This window comes from Mytilus californianus, unplaced genomic scaffold (genome assembly GCF_021869535.1).
Source record: "Mytilus californianus isolate M0D057914Y unplaced genomic scaffold, xbMytCali1.0.p SCAF_2, whole genome shotgun sequence".
NCBI lineage: Eukaryota > Metazoa > Mollusca > Bivalvia > Mytilida > Mytilidae > Mytilus > Mytilus californianus.
In genome coordinates, this window is record NW_026262668.1 from 106,297,648 (window position 1) to 106,314,453 (window position 16,806).

General features: G+C 31.5%; 2 protein-coding genes across 7 annotated transcripts in view; one reads left to right on the forward strand and one right to left on the reverse strand.

Moving 5' to 3' along the window:
* LOC127728532 (E3 ubiquitin-protein ligase TRIM33-like) overlaps positions 1–16,806 on the reverse strand; it is a 316,221-nt gene that overhangs the window by 212,671 nt on the left and 86,744 nt on the right. The window lies entirely within an intron of this gene.
* Positions 10,951–16,806, forward strand: part of LOC127728519 (2-hydroxyacyl-CoA lyase 1-like) — a 35,970-nt gene continuing 30,114 nt past the window's right edge. Inside the window, exons 1-3 of the mRNA XM_052235938.1 lie at positions 10,951–11,020; positions 15,403–15,507; positions 16,756–16,796. Coding sequence (XP_052091898.1) covers positions 10,958–11,020; positions 15,403–15,507; positions 16,756–16,796 — 209 coding nt within the window. The 5' untranslated portion in view covers positions 10,951–10,957. The remainder of the gene's footprint in view (positions 11,021–15,402; positions 15,508–16,755; positions 16,797–16,806) is intronic.

The window sequence follows — 16,806 nt, forward strand, 5'->3', positions numbered from 1 at the left end:
CATTTTAAGTTGGTTATTTCTGATTTATATTTAAAAGCAAATGATAATGATATGGTAGGAGATACACACCAAACAGGATGTGTAAATTATTATATAATAAGTATTGTGCAATAGCAAGAAATTTTCAATTGCACAGTATTGTACAATAGCAAGAAATCTTCAATTGCACAGTATTGCGCAATAGCAAGAAATCTTCAATTGCACAGTATTGCGCAATAGCAAGAAATATCCAATAGCACAATATTGCGCAATAGCAAGAAATTGTCAATTGTACAGTATTGCGCAATAGCAAGAAATATTTAATTGCACAGTATTGTGCAAAAGAAGATACTTCGTATAAATTGCTTATTTCTTGACCAATTTCAATGGGGTTTTATTCTTGATTTCATGGGGTTCTTTAATATGCTGAATCTAACCGTGTATTTAGTTTTTGGATTTTGGGCCCCGTTTTTAAATTGGTCCACATTGAGGTCCAAAGGGTCCAAAATTAAACTTTGTTTGATTTCATCAAAAATTGAATTATTGGGGTTCTTTGATATGCCGAATCTAACTGTGTATTTAGATTCTTAATTTTTGGTTCCGTTTTCAAATTGGTCTACATTAAGGTCCAAAGGGTCCAAAATTAAACTTAGTTTGATTTTAACAAAAATTGAATTCTTAGGGTTCTTTGATATGCTGAATCTAAACATGTATTTAGATTTTTGATTATGGGCCCAGTTTTCAAGTTGGTCCAAATCGGGGTCCAAAATTAAACTTTGTTTGATTTCAACAAAAATTGAATATATGGGGTTCTTTGATATGCTTAATCTAACCATGTATTTAGATTTTTGATTTTTGGGCCCCGTTATCAACTTTGTCCACATTGAGGTCAAAAGGGTCCAAAATTAAACTTTGTTTGATTTCATCAAAAATTGAATTCTTGGGGTTCTTTGATATGCTGAATCTAACCATGTATTTAGATTTTGGATATTGGACCATAATAGGTGAATGTCCAATTTAAAATTTTTAAGTTCTTAGACCACATTCATTCTGTGTCAGAAACCTATGCTGTGTCAAATATTTAATCACAATCCAAATGCAAAGCTGTATCAAGCTTGAATGTTGTGTCCATACTTGCCCCAACTGTTCAGGGTTCGACCTCTGCGGTCGTATCAAGCTGCGCCCTGCGGAGCATTTTATTTTTCATATGGAATGTACGGGAATAAATTAATGTAAAACTGAATGAAAATATATTAAAAATACCAAGAAATTTTTGTTTTATTTACAGGGAGTGTATTTGTTATGTAAGCTTATACAAATATATGAGTTTGCTGGGCAAAATTAAATGCTAGCTTAAGAAAAACCATTAAGATTACAAAATACTGTAAAGTGGAAAAAAATTTCCCACTAATTTCATGATTTAGATAATAATGTGAAAATATCCCCTCACGTGAATTTGATTTTTATAGGAGAGTATAATCAGGAACAACAACAAAAATAAATCTCACAAACAGGTTTGGCCCTAAAATCCAGAAATTTAGACTGTGAAAATAGACCACTTTACAGTATTGAGGAAAAGTTAAAAATGCAAGCAAACAAATATTTGTTTTAGCATATTTAAATTCTTGAGATGTTCAAAAAAGATAACAAAAATAATTTTAGCAATAAGATACAATGGTGGTAACAGAAATAGTCATTCCATCATATAGTAGAAAATAGCAAAACAGGTTGTATTTCATTATTTCATTCTGAATAATAAAGTGTGAGAAAATGCATTTATTTAAAGAGATATTGATTACCCTCATGAAATACAATTTTAAGAAATCAGGCTATTTATTGAGATATGCTTAAATAAAGATTTTTCTAAGAGAGTAAAAGTGTATCGAGCTCTTTTTGAATTGGTTAGGGGGGGTGGGTTGTATCAGAGCAAATTGATAAGAATTGTCTTGAGTCATATAATGGTAAAAGAAGACTGAATAAAGAAAGAATTCCCACTGGGAAACAGTTTTTTTTGTTTTTTTTACGCCAGCCAGCTATAAACATATTATAGTATATTGTTTCAGTCCATTCCCCAATGTATAGCAAGTTCTTAAATTTGCTTTAACAGTTGTTTTTTTTTTTTTTTACAAAATAATAGCTCAATGTTTTGATATATTGAGACGAGCTTTATTTCAATTTGGACAATTTTCTGATTGATAATTCTTGACTAATTGGACTTATATGGTAGAAATATATTACAATTGATTTTGTTTGATCTTTGCATAATAATGGGTTCTGTGACAAGCTCTCCTTCTATTTTGATGGTTTTTGTCCCACCTTGACAAAGTAAAAAATCTAGACTTAGGTTTGTTGTTTCCGATGGTGACATCAACAATTTGTTAAAGTTTGTGATTAGGTCTTTCTAAGGGGAACCACAAGTTTGCCCTCCCTATTCTATTTACTTTAAAACTTTTGCATAGTTTCCATGTTAAAGTTTGTGAATAGGTCATTTTATGGAGAACTACTTATGATATGTCTATAATATTTGGTATGCAGTTGTATAAGCATTGGCACAGGAGATTAGTTGGCCTGTCCCCCTTGTCTATTGACTTTGAAACTATATAAAAATAAGATGTTGTATTATTGCCAATGAGACAACTCTCCACCAGAGACTAAATTACATAGAACAACTATTATAGGTCACCGTACGGCCTTCCAACAATGAGCAAAATCCATACTGCATTGTCAGCTATAAAAGGCCCCTAAATGACAAATGTAAATCAATTCAAACAAGCCAACTAGTGGCCTGATTCATGTAAAAAACAATGAACAAAAAAACAAATATGATATACAGCAACAAACGACGAGTCGACGACCACTGAATTACAGGCTCCTGACTTGGGACAGGCACATACAGAATGTGGGAGGATTAAACTAGATTGTTGGTGCCAAACCCTCCGTCTAACCTGGGATAATGGTGTAACAGTACAACATATGAACAAACTATAAAAATCAGTTCAAAAGGGCTTAACTTATTAGATTGATACAAAGCAGAAAGACATCTAACAAAAACACAGACCGGACGACGCATAGTATTTATACATCCCTACAACAAAAAATACTAAGTACAGATCTGAGAGTACTCTCAGTTACTGACAGCTAGCTCAAAGCCATTAACAACAACTGAAAAAAATTAAGTAAAGGTTTTAAGTAATTGTGGTAACGAAATCCCTGACAATAATACATAGATTACATTTATTGAAATCCAAAATGACACTACAGACACAGGCATAGCGAACAAGTTGTGATTTATAAACACTTAAGATGGTGCCAAAGAAACAAAAAAGGAAAATTAGAAAGGAACGAAAAATCGTCCTTTTTGTGTAGAGTTTCCCATGTAAAACTGGGAATATCTAAATCTAGGAAGGGACAGTTATCACCGTTTATATTTGATTTATTTAAAGTAAGTTGCTTTAGGTAAATTTCTGCCATATATTTAGAAAATTCTTGATTATTTAAAAAAACGTAAAAAATCTTCCAAGATAATGGTAAGTGTTGTTAAATTTATCAATTAAATGCAATTTAGACGGGTCTTTACTGAATTTGGTCATAAACTGTGATTCATATCAGTACAAGAACAAGTCTGCTATTAAAGGGGTGCAGTTGATACCCATAGGAATACCTACAACCTGTTGATAAACTTAATTGCAGAAACATACATTAATGTTATCAAGGAGAAAATTAATAGCTCAAATCCTCTCATCACACCTCCTGTAAGTATCTAGCATATTTACCTTTCTTATTAGAGAAAAAGGCTTTAAATGAGGTGCAGCAAATATGTTTGCAATCAGATTTACCAAACTACCATTAAATAGGAAAACTTTTGTTTGATAAGATTGTGTGGAAGTGTAGTGTAAAGAGTTGAAAAGTCAAAACTGTCAACAAATCAACATTTAGCATAGTGTCCTTGTTAAATTTTTTGATTAGGTCAGTATAAGGGGAACCACTTATGATAAGTCAATGATATGGTATGCAGTTGTTTAGGCATAGGCACATCTCATTTCCATGGAGATTAGTTAGCCCTGTCCCCTCAGTAATGATCTATTGAATTTGATACTTTAGCATATTTTAAATGTTAAAGTCTGTGAATCGGTCAGTTTAAGGGGAACCATTTATGATAAGTCAATGATATTTGGTATGCAGTTGTATAAGCATTGGCATATCTTATTTCCACTAAAATTATTTGGCCCTCAACCTTCAGTCATGGTTCATTGACTGAATATTTTGCATATTATATATGTTGAAGTATTGCTATTTGGATTTTAACAAAATGTATATTTTTCTACCAAAATTACATACAGTTGAGACATATCTCTGTGTAAACTGTTTATTTCAAATATCCTTTAAGATTTAAACTGGCCTTTAATACTGTGGATTCATTATAATGAATGGTGTACTGAATAAAAACTGACCGCCTCGAAATTGCACAATAGTGAAGAAAGTAGCATTAAACACCAATCAATCAATCAATCAATGGTGTACTGAAGTTATATATTGGCTGAGGTAATCAGGGTTGTCATTGGATGTTGACAACCAGGCTGTCAAAAGTAATCTATTGTGTAAATTTGGAACTTTACAAAAGCATCATTTAAAGCATTGTTTCAAAATTTTATGTTGACAGTTGATTTCTTGATGGAAGCTTCTATCCCGTCTAAAATATTTACAAATTTCTTGAATAATGGTTTTCAAGAAGAGAGAATTGTGATAAAAGTTAAAAAAAACAATTACATGGACCAGTTCATCAGTCACCCCTTTTATCTTGGTTCATTTGCTTCATATTTTGCACATTTTTGTCGACATACTAACTTCAGTTTTGTTGTTTACTTTTACTCATTATTGACAAGTATATCTAAATATAGTTCATTACAATGGCAATGTTTGTGGTTTCCTCTAAAAGAAGAAGGTAGAATAATCTGTCCAGCTAATTTTATAGATGAAATATTTTTGTATGCCACAGCTTGGGCATTAAGTTTTACACTTATCCATATGTCTGTCTGTATGTCCATCCGTACGCCTGAAATTAGGTTTCTGTTCTCTAACTAAGATGCCTCAACTAAATGTTATGAAACTTATACACAATGCTTATTTACACCAAATACAGATCAAGTTCCAATTTGGGTGGCATCAATTACACCGTTCTCGAGTTTTGTCCTTTTTTAAATGGAAAAATTGCTGAATGTGCCGTTTCCGCACTGTTAACTTTACTTTGCCTCTGCTTATTACAACCAAACACTGGTCAATTTCAAAATTTGGGTTGTGCCACTTTCACAGTTTAGTTATGTCCCTTCATAAAAGGAAAAATTGCTGAATTTGCCGTATATTTATAAGCAGGGCAGATCTGTGTCCCATGGAGATACCTTCTTCCTTTATTTTTGAAAAATCTCCTCTGAAACCACTATGACCTTTAACAAAATAATAATGCCATTCCTGGTCTTCAACCAGTCTCTGCACCCTTATAACTATTATACCCGGTTTAGCATCCTCTTTGAAAATACCACAAATCTATATCCATCTGAAGATAACACAAATTATTGTAACCAGTTACTAGTAGTTAAGTTAACACTGCATTCTACCACATTGAAAACTTTGCCATAAATTCAGTTTTTTTTGTTGTTTTTGTTGTTGTTGATAAAATCATTCACATTTGATTCTTCTCCAAAGAAAGTAGATGACACGGATGCTTCATACCTTGTTTCATGGTTCAGCACTGCAACTGGTTAAAAACATGTTTTGGTCATGTGAATTCTCACTTATAATGAGTAGTAAGTAGGGAAGCTATATTTGGTATATGGGAGCCTTGCAAGGTCATTGACAACATGTCCATCAGACAGGGTCCACCTGACCTCGACCTCATTTATCATTTTATGGATCAGTGACCAATGCTAAGTTTTCGTTCTCAAGTCTATCTACTAAATGAATGATTGTAAGGTGCATATGTCCGACTGGCAGGTTTCATCTGACCTTGACCTCGTTTCATGGTTCATTGGTCAGTGTTAAGTTTTCATGGTGTTGTCTATCTATCGGTTAAGTCTGTTCCTCGGATACTATTAGCATTAGGTCAACTATATTTGATATATGGGATGATTTCATGGTGTACATGCATGTTCATCATCATGTTGTCTAGATGGGTTCATCTGACGATGACCTCATTTTATGGTTCATTTGTCAATTTTCAATTTTCACAATTAAGTCTGTTTCTGGATCATTAATTGGTAATGTTATGTGTTTGTGATACTTGTAGTAAACCCTTTTTATTTACAGACTTTCAACATGATTGTATAATGAAATGTAAAGCAGGCGAGACATTTCAGCCTTTGCACTCTTGTCTCTTGTTTTCAATGGAATTCATGAGCAACACTCATTCATGAAGCATCTTCAGGATAAGAAATACTTTTTTTAGTTTTAAGTTTTATTTAAATTCAAGACCCCGTGCACAGAGGCCTCCTGAGTATGTGAAAAAAACAAAATTATCATCATAAACATATCATCATTACATAATTACAGTAAGGATGTTGATACACATGTGATAGAATATGGTTAAACATATGATATTCATAATTGGTGAAGAATTTGGAGACAATATGCTAATTTGTTCCCGGTAGTACAATTTTGGATTTTTTTTCAAACTCAATGTTGGCCGGAATCAGAACATAATGCATTAAACATGTCTTTATATTGGGTCTTGGTAGATAGTTAGGAAGTAACTGTTTTTTTCCTGCCAGATGCCCCCAAAAAATCATATAAAAAATATAAAGAAATTCATCCCCAGTTTGTTGTGAATCACACCGGTAACATATCCTAAGTATCATCAAGTACCACCCGAAATACTTTATTTTCCATACCATGTTGGGTTTTAAAAATATCTATTACTCAAACAGATAGGTGAGAAGTGAACATCAGATTTGTTTAAAATTGTCGCATACTAGTAGTCTTTAACTACTCCGATGATAATTTCAGAATGGAGTAGACTGACTTTTACTTTGTGATAACCAATATCCAGACATGCCACATTCAATAATTACAGTCTCTATCTGAGTAATTCAATCAGAAATTCAATCAGAATAAAAATTACCTGTAACATGCAGATTACATATCAAGTTATATAAAATAGAACTCATCTCTTCTTTTTTTGCGCATCTTATCATTATTTTCCAAAAACAAAACCAAAACAATGATTTTAAACTTTTAAAAAATATCCACCCGATAACGATCTATTTCACTACTGTATATGATATGCCAGTTGGTGTAGATTTTTTCATTTTTTAAATATCTGAAACCTTGGACCAATAGATAAATATATTTTAGACTCCTCCTAAATGACATCATCCAGATGCTATATTTTCTAATAATTTAATTTTGGATGTAACGCGTCTTCTGATTGGCTGACGTTGTTTGTTTATCAGCTCATAGACATAATTTTGTCATGTGACCGTGACGTCATCAACGTTTTTTCATGGTTTACTCCGGTTTAAAATGGAATTTAGAATTAAATTATAAGAAATGACTGTAATATTTTTTCTGTCTATTCGAAATAACATAAAAAATATGGTGCACACTTTAAAATAACCTGCTACGCGGGTTATTCAGTGTGCACCACATTTTTGGTGTTATTTCTTCATAGACAGAAAAAATATTACAGTCATTCCTTAAATGAAAAAAATATTTGTAACGTTTGGGGGACGTGTTTTTTAACATACGGTTGATATTCCTATGGAACGAACTGTGCTGTTTTTCTCGTCGACTTGTTCCTTCATTCCCATGAGACAGACTTCATACGGAGGTTTCTCAAGAACTTGAGATAGAAACGAAGCTGAACGACTACCGTAATCTCTTAACTTAAAGTTTTGCTGTGTAGATGAGGTTCTCGCTCTCTCAATTTATCACAGTTTGATTACTTATATTGATCGCATCTACCAAATCTTGATTAACTCGAAATAAAGGATACATGACAAACACATTTGGGTCTGCTTTCGATCTTGACTTACATCTTCACAATTGGGGTCAAATGAATTGACTGAGCTAAACTGTAATAAAGACCAAAGAAAAAACGTCAATTTTCCCATTGTGAACTTCCATTTGTATTAAGAAACATTCCAGTTATATACACCTGCCTATTGAGAATATCACATCTGGGAAAAGTAATGCCAATACATTATGTCCCAGATATAATACAGATATTTCAAGACTTGTCATTCTATCATGACCCTTCCTTGATAGATGGTTCAATCGGCGACTGATCATTAGCGGCAATTAAGGTTCAATGGCTCTTTTCACAAAAAAATCTAAAGAGCAAAAAAATTCGTAAGTCATACACATTTCAGTATGACTTACGATCAATTTTAATCGTACAATTTTTTGAGAAAAGAGTCGGTGGTTCAACAACTAGTTAGCTTGTATTTTGGAGACGGAAACTCAGACGATATAATTAACTATATACTAATTATTTGATTGACCGTTATAGAATATCCTTGAAACAATTGACTACATGGATATATTCAAGACAGTTGCCCAAAGACATATTTGATGTATATGTCTCTGACTTAATGGCTGAATAGACATGCAGATGGAGAGTTGTCTCATTGGCCCTCATACCACATCTTCTTATATCTATCGAAGAGACGTAGACATCGAAAAATGTATTTTGATTTGGCATAATATAAAACATATAAACATGAGCGCTGGTGAGCTTTCTATCCAATATAAAAACGTATACATAACAAATAATACAAAGCATCGTGCATATATAGAACATACAAATGAATAAAGACATGCAAAAATCAAAATAACAGATTTCTAGCAATTTTATACAAAAATTCATAAATTTATAAAAAAAAAAAAAAAAAACTGTTTTTGACCAAAACAATCAGCAGCTCATGTGGCAAACGCCTCTTTGGGTCACCTGACAGCAAGTCAGCAGCTGCTATAATCGAGAAGTGAAAACATAAGCACAAGATAGCAAAGCAATTCATATAAGCTAAACATTTGAGTTGATAACTATATAAAGAAAGTAATATATTAATAAACAAATCAAAAAATAAAATAACAAATAAGTTGCAGAGCTGACAGTATAATTATAGTAAAGACTTAGAAATCAAATGCATGCGAGACAGTGACATTGTACTTACACGAACAACACGACGGGTGCCACGTGTGGAGCAGGATCTGCTTACCCTTCTGGAGCATCTGAGATCACCCGCGTTTTTTTTTGGTAGGGTTCATGTTGCTCAGTCTTTAGTTTTCTATGTTGTGTTTTGTATGCTGTTGTTTGTCTTTTGGTCTTTTTCTTTTTTTGCCACGGCGTTGTCGGTTTATTTTTTACTTATGAGTTTGAATGTCCCTTTGGATTCTTTCGCCTCTCGTTTCGAACCATTCTAAGACTGAATCAAGTTTTTAAATTGAGAAAAACTCTTATTTGTCCTGAAATGGACTGGAAGACTATTCCACAGTGTAGCTGCAGCAAATTTAAACAATTTTAGAAGTAGATGTTCTTACTCGGGGAACATCTTATGTATTACTGTATCTAAAAGAGTATTTTGTAGGTTTAACTTTTAGAAGACTGTTCATACAAGAAGGAGCAATATTATATATATAATACTATTAGTTTCTAAGGTCATGATAGTCCCGATTCTGCTCACCAGAAGAATTGAAACCTTTCCCTTGTGTACAAGTTGTAAATATGTGGAGTTTGTAGTCATCATACACAAATCAGAATGCTCTTTCTTGCACTTTTTTTTATTTTGTGGTATTTCTCAGTTCAAAAATGCCAAGCCAAAGGGCAAACATTTAAATTACTCAATATAAAAGTATGAAAAATGGTGAGTTTATCTAATTTGGAAAAAAAGTTGGTTTTAAAATATTTAGCTGCTGAGATGCCTTTCTATGCAAATTACTGAAGTAATATGTAAATCAAAATTTAACTGATAGTCAATGTCTATGCCACAGTTTCGCAAGAATAAATATGATTTTGAATATGAATTCCGTAGATATTCAAATTATCCAGAACATTACTGAAATCATAGTTGCTGATGGCAAACACGCTTAATAAATTAGCTAATATGAAAAACCACTATCGGATAGAAATGGACTACTCTGATAAATATATAAAATCATTAATTTTGTAATGTAATCTGTATTAATTTACTCTTATTAGATATTCTCCCTGGATACCTAATAACTAATATACCAGGGACACTTAGTGCAATGATGTACACTAAGTAAATTGTTAACAGCAATAGTGTGCAATAACATATATTAGTCATGTAAAAAAGAAAGAATATGAATTCATGGGCTCCTCTCAAAAGACTTGTTGCCAATTGCTAATACCTTGAATTTGTCAGGATTAGCTTGCATTTCATAAGATTCAATCCAGCCAATTATTTTTTTTAGATGAAGATGAAGCTTTTCAAAATCAGGAATACAGAACGATAACGTGTTGTAATCTGCGTGGTTATACAAAGAGCTCTGCTTAATAAAATAAAAAATATCGTTTAAACAAATGTAAATCACAGCTCTCAGGTCCACTGAAGAATAGAACCCTATGGCACATCTTTCTGGATGTCCGCCAAACTACTAGTTTGTTTCAAACTTTTATTTGTTGTTTTCTATATGATAAATATGAATTTTAAAAGCACACTGAGTGAGAAAAAACACCATTAAATGATAGTTTGTCAAGTGAAATGTCATGAGGTAAACATGCAGTCAATTAAAACTGCAGCTTCTGTATAACGATTGAATCAAGAGCCTCTCCAATCCTCTAAAAGTCTATGTAGTGTGGTCTGACATCCACGACATCCCCTAAAGAACACAAATGAGGATTATGAATTTGGCAGAAAAATCTTTATGAACAAAATTGGGGTTTGTAGATTTGTTTGGTCTGTTATCACATTCAAAAGTTTTAGGTAAATTGCGAGATCTTGTCTTTTCCCACGTGACTTACAAAATGGCAGACGACATGAAAGCCATGGATGGCGCTCATATACTTTGTACTGCACTGAAAGCTCAGGTTTACAAACTACTTATAACTATTTCTTACTTATGTAAAACTGATATTTTTAATCAACCTTTTGAGAAATTGTTCACACGCGATTGATACTTATGTCGGACGGTGAATGTTCAACCAGATTTGAAGTTCTAAATTTTGACCTTTTCGCTTTTGTTTAGCAAGCTTAGCCTTAGACGTTTTATTTAATTTCAAAGAACAAATAATGTTCGTTCTCATTATGATACTAGTTATTTCACTCTTTCAAAATCCATGCCTTTACAATAACTATCAGTTAACATATCGTGAAAGACTGGTGAAAAAAGAGGAAAGAGCGATAGAAGTGTTGCCAAATTTTACCCCTTGCTCAGCCATCCTTAGATCTTTCAGTCTCGGTAGATATGTTCCTGTCAAAATGTTTCATGCAATCAAATGATAGTATGAATAGTATTATGATATTATTAAATTATAAAGCAGGTGTTATACATGTATATGTATCTCACTATCTGTGAAATAGCATAGGGCAATTGTAAGAATATGTACAGACCCAATTTCAGCTTCCTTATGGCCAGTAGGGTATCCTATCAGGGCACTTAGATTTGATAGGGGTCTGTTTGCCAAAAATCTAAGTTTTTTTATTGTTTTGAAATATAGTGACATTAAAACGTTAACAGGTTTTCTTTATAGTGTTTTGTGAATTAATTTGACGAAATGAATAATGAATACTTTCATGATGATCAAAGGCCAAGTTCATTCATCTAAGATTGTAAAAAAGAAAGGCGAAAGATATCAAATGGCTATCAAACTGGTCACAATGCCATTACCACAACAACAACGAATAACAAAATAACCAGGCCACAAAGTGCATGTTTATTAGGTGTTCATGGTGTTGCATTTATAAGTTGCTACAGAGCATTTATTTCCATGTGTATAGAAAACTAAGGTACCAACATATGTATTATGTAATTATGCTTATTTGGTGTTGTATTACATCTATCAGTTTATATCATGCATGTAGAGCAGACACATATAATTCATTAATGTATTATATGTCTCTGTATAGATCATTTATTTCCATGTGTAAAAAATCTTGAAGCAATCATAAGCATCAACAATAGCCTTAATCGAAAACAAAAAGAGTACGAAAATACTTAGGGTAACTACACCCAAGCTAGTTATACCAGTAACAACAATCATGATTTTCAAATACATAACCTTAATACTAAATTAGCTTTGTAAATACAAATTGACAGAAATAATTAGTAATTAACATTTAATAATTTATCATCTAATCACTAAAAAAAAAACTCCATTTAAAAAATTAACGAATTTTTATTCATGAAAGTATAAGTATTTTGATATACAGGTACATTTAATAATTCAATTTGTATTTGAATACAAATGAGGTGTGAACGTGTAGGGTGCAAACGAACCCAGGAGTGAACATTTGGGATGCGAACATGTAGGGTGCAAACATGTCATGCATGTTATGGGAGCAAAAGGACCCGACACCCACAGATTTGTCTGAAATTATCTATCCATTTGTCGTGTGAACATCACCTGGACATTCCAAATTTTATGATTTGGAAATTAAAAAAGGACCACATGATAATCCCTTATGGAAAAATAAGGCTTCTTGCAAATATTTGCGGCAATGTTGCTGCAAATATTCATTTTTCGTATGTAAATTAGTTTTCTTGCAAACAGTTGCTGCAATATTGCCGCAACAATTTGCGGCAATATAATTTCTTGCAATATTGCAGCAACATTGCAGCAAATCTTTCAACAATTTCAGTTGAAAAATTAGGAATTAAAAACTAAGCATTTAAAAAAGTATGATTTAATAATAAAACAAAATTTTCTCTGTCCTCTATAGGTTGTTGTGTAACATATCTGTGTATCCTTTAGTTCTGTTTCTCTGTACTCACTGTAATAAAAAAAAGTTGAAGAATTTAGCATACATTAAAAGAATAATTAAACATTATAAAGATATAAAGATATAAGTTACTACTATATATTGTAAATTCTGGACTTGTAAAATGAAAATAACTCTTTATAAATAGATGATTACAGACCAATTTTTCCAGCATTTGTTTCACTTAAAGGGGTCAATGTCTAAAAGTGATCAAGTCCTTCTAGAAATTGCATATTACTATAGAATACATTTAACCTTATGCCAGTACTAGGTTGTTATTGCTTTTTTGAAGATTTGTTTTTCATTGAACTATAACATTATTGGTCTTGTCTATTCTTTAAAATTTTTGTGATTAGTTGTGTATATATAAAAGCTAAATATTGTTGCCATTTGTTGATAGACCTCTTATTGGCAGTCAAATCACAGATCTCTAATTTAATACCAAACTGCTTTTATTAGAAGATTTCTTGTTTCAATTTAAGTAATGTACTTTCTAAAACATATAGTCTTAAAAAAATATCTCCTGTCTTACACAATTTTAATAATATTCAAGTGCATAAATCTATTGTCTTATACTTTTGTCAACTCTATTAAGTTAAGAAAACTCTTTAAATATCACTATTTTGAACTGTAAGAGCAAGCACTTATTCAAAATGGTGGACATTCAACTCCATTGTACTTACCAAAAAATGTTATCCAAATTATGTGTAAACACCAATCTTCCTAAATCCCAGAGTCATGTCAACTGAAGGCTATCATATGCACTATCCAGTGTCAATAGAATTAGTTGGAACTTTTGGATCTAAATCCATTGTAAAATTCATATTACTTTGTTCATGATAGAAGACATCTTTGTTTGTTGTATAAGATAAGATATTTTTTTTTTTTTTTAAGATATTTTATTTCCAATTATGGGCCCCAAAGGGCATAAACATTACAACATCAATAATTTTTTCATAATACAATACAAACAATGAGATAAAAAAAAAAAAAAAAGTTAAACGAGAACTATTTAAGTTCTTAAAGAATACGTAGATAAAGAATCTATAGTATGTTGTTTTTTTTTTAATACTAATTCATTTTATTGCAAGTGTGGTTGATATAGATAACAAACAAGCATGTATATATGCATGCATGTTCATGTCCAGTTCAAATTTTGAATATGTTGATCAAGGTTGCTTAGGGTATTGTGACAGTGTGATCCCTTTGAAATTTGCCCCTAATTATCAATTGCCTAAATCTTGAATATTTGTTATATATTATAATAAAAAAAAATTATATATATATATTTTTTTTTATCTTTGATGTTATAAGTTATAATGGAAATATATACAAAGAAGAAATGCTCTACCCTTAATTTGGCCTCAAACTCTGTGTACATTAATTTATGGTACTCCCTGTCTTTACCACTACACAGCGATAAATGAAAACCAGATGGCACATTACATTTCTATCACCAGCTCATATTACTAATTGAGATGAGAAAGATAATTTGTGTATACATAGTTTTAAAATAATGATACTAGAAATTGAACAAAATGCAACCTGCAGGTGAGGCTAAATTCATTTGATGGAAAATATTAGAATTAAAAATATTGTTCATAGAAAAATGTCACAAAAAAGTGACAAAAAGGCATAATGATACATGTAGAACAAAAATTATTATGACTCAATTATTTAGATTAAACTTGTTGAAATAAATACCAAAGTATTCTTGAAATTCTTTCCTTACAAAATATCATATAAATGTGATGTACAGTTTAGGAATTCTAAAAATATAAGCATTGTTATTTGAAGATTTATTTAAAATAGTATTATTAAATTATTCAAATATCAAGATATTTCTGAGTAAAATAAAGTATGACGTACGACAACAAATTTAGATAGTTAGAAGTATCCATAACCAAATGTTCAAAAAAACAATATGTTGTGTATTATTTGCACCTTAAATCTTAAAACAAATAATCATATGTAATATTTTAAAATGCTTGAAATATTGGTGCAAACTATCTGATTGTCTGACATTATTAAAGAAACTTTTCTTGCAAAGTTGTTGCAAAAAGTCATTCCTTAAATAATAAAAGAAAAGGTTCCTGCAACTTTCTAGCAAACAAATTCTTTCTTGCAACATTGCAGCAAACTTGCTGCAATTTTCTTGCAAACAAATTTTGTTGCAGTAACATTGCGAGAATGTTGCAGGTAGCTGCAACAACCTGCAACTTTCTTGCAAACACTTCTTGCAAACAAATTTGTTTGCTGCAATATTGCCGCTATATTGTTGCAATATTGCAGCAAACTTTTCATTTCTGTAAGGGATATCATTAAAATTTAGATTAAAACCTTCAGTGAAACATTACGAGATAGCCTATCATAATTGATCAATTGCCAGCAAACTTTAAATTCCTGTATTATGTGTACTGGATTAGATAGATGGAATACCACATGTATAAACACACTAATTATTAATGCAGCCTATATATAATGTTTGCAGGGAGTTGAGTACATGTTTGGAATTGTTGGAATTCCAGTCACAGAAATAGCAATGGCAGCACAGGAACTGGGAATAAGATATATTGGGATGAGAAATGAACAAGCAGTAAGTATATGTTCAAGCCGGAATGCCTTTTACTTGAAAATGGTGTTTCTAAAATAAATGTTTTACCACTTCACCTGATTGAAATGTAATACATGTATGTATGAACAGATTAGTACTGGACAGCAACATTTGGTTCTAACATCTTGATCTTATTTACGTATACTGTTTAATCATTTATAACCAGACGCAAGTAAATCATACTAAAGACACCATTTAATAAGTTTATTGTAATTTTTCTCTGTATTATTCAGTGAAAGATTGGCAATAAAGATTTTTTATTCTATATAATTTATTTTAAATTTTTTATAGAGAGTGGAAAATAAGGTTTGCCTTCCCTCAGACCAAGTTGACCTCAAATGATGGTTTCAGTTGTTCTGTTAAGGCTGTTTAGGTTTTTTTTGCAATAAAACATATATTTGGCCTTCAAAATTGGGTTGTTTAGTAGCCAATGCTGCTGTATTGGTATGATTTAAATGATACATTTTGACTGTTAATGTCTTGCTGATAAATAAAGCAGTTGTACTATAGCTAAGTGAAGCTGATCATAGACAGTTTCTAGCATTTCTGTAAAGGTTATATTGTTTATATGCCATCACAGGTATTAGCTTTGGCTTTCCAATCTTTATATCTCAAGCATACCTGATAAACTTTATGTTATTCCAGTAATGTTTCATTTACACATATTTCAGTATCATCTGATTTTTTTTATTATCTCCAGAGACAACAATAAAATGATGATTTGTAACAGTAATGTTAATTAACTAGCTACACAGTTTTTAAGGACCTTGACTACTCACGATGGTCTTGCACTATCAGTAATGCTAGTTGAACTTGTTGGGTCTTTCATATGTCTTCGGTTACTAAAGAAGCTATGAACAGGCTGTTTTTTAATCCTTTTATTATAGTGTATTTTTGTATTATGATATATTTGTAATTATGACAAATGAATATGTTTAAACCAATGTGAACATGGATTTGAGGTAAGAGAATGAGGAAATAATCCATTACACAAAATATAGGGTATCGCAGACAAAAAATTTGAGATCGTCAAAGAAATTTATATTTTACTTCAAAATGAAATGTTTCTGTTCTGTATTTGCAACAGTTTAAGAGAAGCTTTAAAAATTAAATCCACATTCAAAATTGTCTAAGGGTTTACTACATTAATGCTCTTTCTTTTGCAAAGTTGAAACATTTCTTATGGACACAAAATAGAAAAATTAAACACACATATTTTCTATTTTGTAGGCATCCTATGGTGCTTCAATCATTGGCTATATGACAAGAAAGTAGGTATAC